General features: G+C 33.1%; 1 protein-coding gene across 1 annotated transcript; it reads left to right on the forward strand.

Moving 5' to 3' along the window:
• Positions 1-8,853: 8,853 nt before the first annotated feature.
• On the forward strand, positions 8,854-10,530 carry LOC106375986 (ethylene-responsive transcription factor CRF2). Its single transcript, XM_048741301.1, has one exon. The coding sequence runs from the start codon at positions 9,399-9,401 to the stop codon at positions 10,344-10,346; it is 948 nt and encodes a 315-aa protein (XP_048597258.1). The 5' UTR covers positions 8,854-9,398; the 3' UTR covers positions 10,347-10,530.
• The last annotated feature ends 361 nt before the right edge of the window (positions 10,531-10,891 follow it).

Consider the following 10,891-nt stretch of genomic DNA (forward strand, 5'->3'; position numbering starts at 1 on the left):
AAGGCAAGATGAAATAGAGGAGAGAAAGGTTGAGAGACACAAATCGAAGTGCATGCGAAGAATCCAACTATACACTCGCCTCCAACGCGGCAACACCTCCACCAGCAATGAACCAAAGACGGTCTGGGATAGCGGTAGCCGGTAGGACAGTTGCCTAAGAAGCTCTGCAACCTGCACAAGAAAAGAAAAGGAGCAACACCACCAAAGAAATCAACGACATTGTGGTGCTGAGTTGTGTTAATTCCAAGGAAGAGGACTCACCGAGAACACCAAGAGATGCAGAACAACCCGAACAACTGAATGAAATTGCCTCAAACCCGGTTTTGAGAACCAAAGACCAGTTCTAAGGAATGAATGAAAGAAAACCTCCGAGTTAGTATCTTCCAATTTAGTCATGGAATCGTAGAAATTTAAAATATATTCGTTAATTTTTTTAGCTGTGAATAACAAGTTATTATGATTTGCAATCGCATTAGAATATCACAATTCACAATGGGAGATTGCAATGACTGAACAAACCAGGCTAATATGGTCACTAGAATGGGTTTTAGACTAATTATTTTTATTTTATTTCTAAATCCAATAACAAAGTAATTATTTGTATCTCGATACTTGCTACTTTGCTGAAATAGCATTTTTCTGAGTCAGCCAAAATTGAAACATTGTTTTGTCGTGATTGTGTTTTGGAGGAGGAACAGGTAGGTGGCAGAGATTACAATAGGAAGGGGACAGATAAGGCAAGTTACAACGTGAATATGATTTGTCTAATTCCAGAAAACGACGTGTCTTTTGCTCAAATACTGCAATAGGGCTCTTCTTCTTTCCAAGTTGCGAAATTATAAACTTAGAATGCAAAAACAAAATAAATAAATTTCAAATGTATGTATGTATATGTCAATTTTATATAAATCCCCACGTCCCCACAAAATCGTTGGATCAACATGTTCTTTGTTTACTCCACTGTTAAAATGTCAGCTTTTTTGGACAGTGGTGAAAGTTAATTAGACAACATAATCTCACTTAAGTAATCTTACATCTTACAGAAGACTACTAGACTGAATGCTACTTGTTTTGAACGAACATGGAACTTTATATGCTGACCAACGCAGCATGCGATATGAATGGCGAATCCGAATGTTTAAATGACATACGTGAAAACTAGTTGAATATAAGTTTCGAATTGTATATCAGTTGTTTATTTCCTCAATTCTTGTGATGTTTTAATCTATTATTTGCTTATTTGTCTGCTTAGGTTATTTTTCTTTCGTCCCTCCATTTATTTGAAGAAATACAATGAGAATAGACATAACAGTCAACATCCACTTACTCATATGTTACTCTCTGCCTTTTCTCAAGTCAGAGTCAAACCTTTATTTGGATTTGTGTTGACAAGTTACACAAACGGAGTTGATTATTGAATTTAAATTTCGGCAATAAATAAACAACTTTCATTTGTTGATATGTAATTACAAAATACTAGTGATAGTAAAAGGTCAATTTCATGCCTGTTCCAAAACAACGATTACAGACCAATGGTTCCAGGTTTCCTGGTAAAACTGAAAAGCTTTTTAGTCTATCATCCCTGTGCTATGAGTTTTCTAGCTCCAAAAAGTTTTTGATTTTTTTCCCCGACTAATGTAGCCAAACTTATATTTAAATTTAGCTGCCTGTTGTCCCTTAAAATACGGGGTCAGGCAAATGAACTATATACACTGTACATTCACTTTAGTTCTTTCTTCTGCTCTCCTTTGAGAAAAAAAACTTAATTAGAATGGTTATATTTGCTCCCAAAAAAAATTAGAATGGTTATAAAGTATACCTTTCGTATTTCTTTTTGTCATTTTATGTTTTTTCAGAATGAATCTTACATTCTACTTGGTTTCTCAAAACCTTTTGTAACATGTAGATCATTCTTACTGTTGCCGTACTATGGAAATCTAAGAAACACTATATCCAACGAATTTTTTTTTGTCTTCCTAGTATTAATATTCTTTATGGATAAATATTTTTATTTCCACATGGATAATTATACATATTACAAATAATGTAGTTGTATTCAACATTTCTAATGAAACAACATCCTAGCAAATGGTATATAATGAATTCAATATTCATACAATCTATAAGATTGATGAATTCTCTCATGAAGTATATAAAGTATTTTATATGGAACCGAACGTTACGGTTCAAACTCTGCATTCATGACACCGAATATAAGGGAATAACAAAACTTATAACATTACTATCTCATGGGAATATGTGTAGTTTGTCGAAGTTTTTCCACAAATTAAACAATGACATAAAAAATCATGTATATAAAGTTTACAATTATTTATATGAACCATTACGACCCATGTCTACATCTTTAATAGTCATAGCAGTGAACTGGTTCTCAGATATTTTTATCATAAGAAAACTTGATTGCGGACAACGGTTTCGCGACAAGCACGGTTTTTAAACGTTGTTTAACCTAATAAATTTAATTAATAGTGAGATTAGCCAATCTAATTTTATTATGCAATGCATTTGCAAACCCAACATGGTTGTATTTAACAAACCAAAAAGGGCTTGACGTACATATATAATTGGCCGGCAATAGGGTCGTGAGGAAGTGTGGAAAGGAATTCGTGACTCGGCCATAATTTGAGGGTTCCCTAATTACATTTAATTAGTAGTAGCTTATTAACTGAACATGGTAATATTTATTGAGATTTGTCTTCGCTACATGACAAAGTGTGACAATCACTTGCTAGCTCACCGCCCACCCCACCTCCACTTCACTTAAAATATTTGCAATTTAAAATAACTTGTCTCTTGACCAAAACAAAAATGTAAAAATTATGTCTCTTCTCTAACCTATATATATTTCACATTCCGATAAAAGATTAGTATAAGTTTTTATCTTAACATTTGATTAGATAAATATAAGGTAATAACGTCCATATTTTGATAACACACCAATACAAAATCATATATTTAACGTTTGACGCTCGTATCTGTAGCTTACATGAATGAGTCACTACTCACTAGTCATTTTATTTTTTTGTCAACATTTACTACTCACTAGTCATTTAGTCAGTACGAAATTCTACGTCTTCCGGGCCTTGAGTAGGATCGAAATGCGTTAGCATCCAAGTGTAGGAGTTCTCAGAGAGATGACATGATCTACAATCGCAGAAACTTTTTTTAACTTGATAACTATGTGGCCTGATATGATTATTGATTTTTTTTTGAAAGAAAACTGTGACTAAGAATATATCAATATTAATATTTTGCCTATATACGATCGACACACTTGCATAGACTATATATTGATAGTCCGTTTTAAGTATCTGCAAGCCGTATATATTTTTATATAATAACTAGATTTTGATCCGCCCTTAGAAAGCGCGGATTTTTTTCTGGCAAAAATAAAAGTTTAAATTAATTTTTATTTTGTCTTCATATAATTTTTTTAAGATTAGAGTCATCATGATTTATATTGATGTGATCAAGCATCTGCGTTTTTGAAATTTTGTTGAAATGTTTTTAAAAATGATGTTTGTTTGTTTAATAGTGTAGGAATTATGAAGTGTAAATATATCTGTTGGTATTGGAAAGATTGTTTCACACAACTATATATATATATATATATATCTATATATATTAACTATCAAAATATAAAAATATAAAAGCAAATATATGAAAGGGATTTAATCTGTAGTTATTATAAAGCTATATTATTGCTTATATAAGATATACGATGGCGTTTTCGGTAAGATAATAATCTCATTTAATTAAATATAACGATTTGTCCAGGACCATACGATGGCATATTCTAAAAATATTCTTTACATGTCCGATAAATAAACTCACATGCTGTTATAATAAATGTTGATGTCCTTTCGGTCGATAAGGTTTGTTATAATAAATAGGATTAGACCAAAACATAATAAAAGAAAAGGGTCCAAACAACCTTTATAAGTAGATTTATCAAAACTGATTCCTTTTTAATAGAATAGATAATATCAATCCAAATAGATTTTTTCAAAAAGTCAATCTTTAAATATGTATTTTGCCATAACCTAACTCATTAAACAACACAAAAACGTATGATTGTGAGCTCCTTTTCTCGAATAATTCAAGTTAAGCTAACCTTAATATGTTCATCACCAGCGTCGTTGACGCACTTTCCAGAGGTACACAGCGTACCTTTAAGAAGGATAACTGGGTATTATTGAGACCTTTATTTCTTTTCATATTTTACATATCAATAATACATAAACGCTTAATTAAATATTTTTTTTAACTCTTAATTAAATTTGTGGAAAACAATTTCAACAATCACTTGTTTAGGGCAACTCCAGCCCATAAAATCATTTTAATATCAAAACTATATTATTTCAGTGTGATTTAATTTCAAAAATTTGAAAAAGTATAATACTTAACACCACAACTCACAAACTACCCTGCTATTCATGTTATTTTGCATTGATCACCGAAACTTTTTCTGTCCCAAAGTATGACTTTATTCTCTTTAGATATTGTTTTGCATTTTTTTCCGAAAAACTAAATATTTCTTATTATAGGATGAGACTGGTAGAATATAGCTGAATTGAAAGTAAGTGAGTGAAAATAAATTAAAAATAAAAAGTTAAATATGTATCTCGCTAAATTCATCTACATTTATGTGGAATAAAATCGTTTCTCGTAAACAATACTCCATCCGTTCCTAAAAGATGTATGATCTGAAAAAAAATTGTTTCAAAAAGATACATTTTTTACTTTTTCAATGTATGATTTTATGAAAAATTGTAAGTTTAAAAAAAAATTAATGGTGTTTATTGAATTTATATTGGCTAAAAATTATGAAAAATTGTTATTCACAAAAAACAATGGATATTTAATGAGTTTTCTTAATATATGTGAAAAGTCTAGAATATGTTCCCTCCGTTTTTTTATATAAGTCGTTTTACAACTATACACGTATATTAAGAAAACCATTAATTTCTTATATTTTCTAAACAAAAACATCATTAATTATTTACCTAACCATAATTCAACCAATAGAAAAATAAAAGATATATTACCATTGGCCATACAATATTAATTATTAATAAATTTTACATAGAAAACTGAAAACGACATATAATTTGGAACAAAAAAGTTTCTCTAAACGACTTATATTAAAAAACTGAGGGAATACATCTTTTTAAAAACAGAAGGAGTAAAAAGTAAAGAAAGTTTATTGTTTTTATTGTTTTCTCTTTTCTATCTGCTATATCTAGAGTGTGATCAGATGTTTTAGAATAAATGGGAAAAAATAAATAGACGAAAAAGGTAAAAAAATAAAAGCGGGAAAGAAATAAATTTGGAGTAAATATGTTTACTCTTATATACGAAAGGTAAAGTTGTGTGTAGATTTTATTATATCTGAATATCTGAATAGTAACTAGAAGAAAAGATTTAAATAATTTTTTTACTTGATTGGCAAAGTTGTAGAGTAAGGAGTAAAAAGTTTTCTATCTAATTTTTTTACTCTAGAAGTGCTTTAAGTGAGAGTCCTAGTTTCCCATTTTTTCCTCTGTCAAAGTTCATGGGTTTTAATTTTAGAGATGGTCCTTTAAAAAAACAAAAACTAAGGAGAAAACAAAAATAAAAACAAAAAGGAAACTGAGAATAGGACGTCAGCCGTCACATGAGGGGAGGAAGTGACCAAGTGGACCGAATAGAAGAAAAGGCCTCGAACAGAGATAACCGGCGCCGTTAGCGGACTAACGGAGAGAGTAGATGAAAGGTGGCTCCCACTCCCACAATGGGGCTCAGTGTGCCATCGTCGGTCCAACGAGTGTTCTTGTATTCTCAGATCGGTGTATTCTTGGACAAATATGTCCGTACGGTCTATGTTTTCTTTGGCTTCAGATTCTAACTTTCATTCATATTCGGTGAGAGATCTTAAGGCCATAAGCTATTATAACTCAGCTCAACAACATCATCCGTTTCATATATACACGTTTATACTACTTATGGTGAAAAATAAGTAAAGTGATGTTGTCGAGAGAAGTATGTGGAACATATTTATTTAACGAACCCGTTGTATCATCTTGTTATGTTCAATCTTGTTAAGTTATTCCAACTTGGTTCTAACCAAACACAGGGTAAACTGGAACATAGAGTTGTGCATTATAAAAAATCATCATAAAGTTACCTGACATTAGTTAATAGTTTTTATAAACTTGAGTTGTTTCTTCTTTTTGTTATAGGTTATCCTTTTACATAACCATTCCTTTATTTACAGTTGCTCCCTAGTAACATTTTATGATTTTTTATATTGTGTTTTTGAATTCAATAAAAGTAGCAAATTGTTTAAACTAAACTATAGAAAGTTCTATTTTACGTATAATTTTGGTTTACAGAATGTTATTTGTAACTTTTTATTTTGTTTGCCGTTCGTTTTTCAATATATCATGTAAGACAACTTTTCATCCAAAATGGTCTCCCGCTATATTTTTGCTTGTCCAGTATAAAAAACAAATACTTCCGATTTTCACGTAAAATGTGTACATTGTACATTGCGATATCGAATTTCTATGGAGTTATCGTTGACACAAACACTTATGATTGTGTAATGATGTGGACCAGCTCATTTTCATCATCCTAGTATTTATTTTAGTTTTGACCCAAAAAGAAGTATTTATTTTAGTACTATAATTTCCATAAACGAAATTTGATCTGTCGACAAATGAAAATTTATTATAGTCTTTTGCCTCTCCTAATCACATGTACAATTACAAACTAGTGTCTTTTACCTTTATGGGGTTCCTGAATAATTACATAGCTTGAAGTTGATTTGCCCATCTAGACCATCTAGTGGATGATTCCCAGATTTGACCGGTTTAGTGATATACAGTAGTCTATTTACGTTTCTACTCATTTTAAAATAATGTTTAAAATATATAGGTCTGAGAATTTTAATCACCCACGTTCATTAAAAGTACAACTATTTTTATTACGCTATATATGAATGATTGAATGACGTTTTAAATCTATACATATTTTAAATAACATATAAAATACTTCAAATAGCCAAATAATTAAAGTATATGAACATACGGTCATATACTCATATATGATATTGGACATTATGTATATCAGAGATGTTGGACAGAAACTGTATAGCATAGCAGACGCAAATAAAATAAGCAAAGGGAAAGACAAGACCACCAAACTGGTTCATGGTTCACATACCCTGCAATGAAAACTTAGCTGCTTTCTTTGGCAATATAGCATGGGCTTCCAATATCTTTTACACATTTATATAACTAGAGTATAATAATTATAACAATACCATTGAAACATCATTGTTTAGGTAAGTATCATGATGATTCGTAAAAACTAAAACCTACTAATACAGTGATTCCAAAACTTACTGTACATTTTTCTTTGGCGCAACGTCCTAGGTTGCTGTCTGCCACGTTAGCCACCAGCTGTAATAACAGGGACTGGGTAAACGTTAAAACAGTAAAGAACTAGCCGTAACGGTTTTTCGATTTTTACAAGCAACTTGGGCGGTGATAATGACCAAAACACCCCTGTGGTAATGGTAAATACGGGAAGAGAGCTTCGTACGGAGGTTTTAGATTAAAGACTTAATCACCTGCCATTAGTTAGTAATTAAAGTGTTCTGGTCAAAAGTAGGACTGGCCGTGTCTCCGGTATCACGTGACCTGAATCTCTAATTACGAGATCAATTTATATAATTGCCACAATTAATTTATTAGGATGATACTATGACATGTTTTTTTCTCTTTGTCAGCTCCCAAAGGCACGTCCCAGCCGTTGGATTGACCAGATTTTATAGAAACACGTGTCGATATCTCATTCATTTGACTTATGCTGGTATTGCCGCCCTCTTTTCGCCGGAGATAATTGTCAAAACTATTTAAATTATTAAATTCTAGATTTTCTTTCTAATTACCTGTTGATTTAGCTCCGATATTGATGTAAAATTATTGTTTTGTTTTTGAAATAATAGTACTAAATTTCCAGTTTTAACTCTTTACTCACGTTAATCATTTGTTGGTTGAATATTCAAAATGAAATTAATGGGCTACTTAATAAAACATAAATATCTTGTAATTTGCTGGGTCAAAACAACGTTATTTTTACCAAATGCAGTAAGTAGACGTTTTGAAAAAAAAAGCTTTACCAAATTCTAAAATGATTGTATTTGCGTTACAAAGTGTTAATTTGTTGTTGTCGACGACACACGTCAGCTATTATATTTTCCCCTCTATGTTTCTATTTTCAGTTAAATGTACGTTTTATTTTTAGCAAGTATAGTTTTGACAAATGTCTTTTGTTCATTTGACATTGCTATTTAACCCAACAGTTATAAATCATACTCCCTCCGTTCCTAAAAGATGCATGTTCTGGAAAAAAAATTTGTTTCAAAAAGATATATTTTTTACCTTTTCAATGTATGATTTTATGAAAAATTGTAAGTTTCAAAAAAATTAATGGTGTTTATTGAATTTTTATTGGCTAAAAGTTATGGAAAATTGTTATTTACAAAAAACAATGCATATTTAATGAGTTTTCTTAATATATGTGAAAAGTCTAGAATATGCATCTTTTAAAAACAGAGGGAATATAGCATAAATTTAAGGCATTCATTCTTTCTTTTGCACTGTGTATGACACCTTAAAAATCCAAAAAGTATCTACAAAAAAATATTTTTATAGATTTTGTTGTGCGATTATTTGGAGAAACTTTATTTTACAATTATACCAAAATTTTTAAATAATGAATAACAAAAAGAAAAGAACCGGAGTAAACACTATATCAGCCGTTTCAAGATCCTATAAAATAGTCTCTTTCTCTATCTACTTACATGTGCTCTGCCGCTTTTAAATCTCCCATCTTCTTCCTCGTGTCACTCTTTCTAAACACTCTGCACACTAAAAATTTCCAAGAATATTTCCTAGAAAAGGAGCATCTTCCTCTTTATTTCTTCTCTCATCTCTCGATAACCAAACGGTGGGTTTGTGTTGATTCCATAAGAATATAACAAAAAGCTCTTTTTTTTCTTCCCTTTCTCCTTTCTTCAACTTTCCAAGAAAATCTTTGCTTTCTTCCCCCCACCCTCCTCTCTTTGTTTCTATTAACAAGGTTTATCTCTCGCAGTTTTCTGTGCCTTTGCTTTGTGACTTTCCATAAAAAGAAAAAAAAAACTCGTCCTTTGATAAAACTTTTGCGCAGAGAAGCATCACACTCTTATCTCTCTTGTTGCTCAAGTTTCTTCCTTTATCAAAAAAATCCATCTTTATTCTTTGTCTCTTTCCTTTTTGCTTTCACATGCTTTCTTCGATATAAACACACACAGTCACAGTCTAAGTAACGGAGAGAGAGAGATAACAATGGAGACAGAGAAGCAACTCGTTCTCCCGAAAATCAAATTCGCAGAGCACAAAACCAACACCGTACCGGAGTTAACCAACAACCACCAACCAAGGATTCTCCGTATCTCTGTCGCTGACCCAGACGCAACAGATTCCTCCAGCGACGAAGAAGAACAACGACTCACCTCTAAACGCCGTCGTATCAAAAAGTTCGTAAACGAAGTCGTTCTCGATACAGGCGCTAGTGGCTGTAGCAGTCAAATCGAATCCAAGAAGAGAAGGAAGAGAGCGGTTGTAGTCAAGTCGGAGACTCCTTCTCCGCCGGAAGTTTCGAAGACGACGGAGAAGAAATACCGGGGAGTAAGACAGCGTCCGTGGGGAAAATGGGCGGCGGAGATAAGAGACCCGCTTCGACGCGTACGCCTCTGGCTCGGAACTTTCAACACGGCGGAGGAAGCCGCCTTGGTTTACGACAGCGCCGCGATTCAGCTCCGTGGCCCCGACGCCCTCACTAACTTCCCGACGACGGAGATTAAATCTTCTTCTCCACCACCGTCGCCGGTTAAGAGGAAGAGAAAAATCAAAGACGACGTCGCTTCCTCCTCCACTTGCAGCGACGGCCTCTGCTCTCCGGTGTCCGTTCTCCGATCACCGTTCGCCGTCGACAGTTCTACTCCAACCGCGGCGGTTATCGTCAAGGAAGAGCCTTCCACGACGACGGCGTCAGAGACTTTCTCCGATTTCTCGGCGCCGTTGTTCACCGACGAGGACTTGTTCGATTTCCGGAGCTCCGTCGTTCCCGACTACCTCGGCGGCGACTTATTCGGAGAAGATCTCTTCGCTGACACGTGTACGGATATGAACTTCGGGTTTGATTTCGGATCCGGGTTATCCGACTGGCACGTGGATGACCATTTTCAAGATATTGGGGATCTATTCGGGTCGGATCCTCTTTTGACTGTTTAATAAAAATAAATAGTTTACCCGGCCGTTACTAAACGGACTCGCGAAGTTTTGTATGTTCGTTATTTGAAAATCTTTTAGCTTTCTGTTCTCTTTTTGTCGTTATATAAGAGTATAAATCAAATGTACTAATGCTGTAGTTAATGGTCTTATTATTAAATAAATAGTAACGTTTAAGTTTAAATAAGTCCGTTTGTTAACGGTATTTGGTGTCGAGTTTCTTTGCTCCACGTGCTCTGGCTCTCTTTATCACCTTTTAAATTTTTTGGTCGACTGAAAATTCTTTCATTTTCGCTTTTAGATTTGAAGTTGTTGGTGAGGCACGTGTGAACTCACGTGATGGGAACAATTGAAAAGCCTTCTGTTCTCTAAACTGGCTAATTAATCATAAAAGGCTAATGATTTTAGCTATTCCACACGGTTACAGGCTAATACTATAAACGAATATATAGGAGAGTCAAAAATACAAATATTGTGAAATGCCAGGTAGAGACTAGATACAGTAGGAAGACAGAATCTAAGTTGATTTAAGATGTGGCACATCATAG

This window comes from Brassica napus, chromosome A1, assembly GCF_020379485.1.
Source record: "Brassica napus cultivar Da-Ae chromosome A1, Da-Ae, whole genome shotgun sequence".
Lineage (NCBI taxonomy): Eukaryota > Viridiplantae > Streptophyta > Magnoliopsida > Brassicales > Brassicaceae > Brassica > Brassica napus.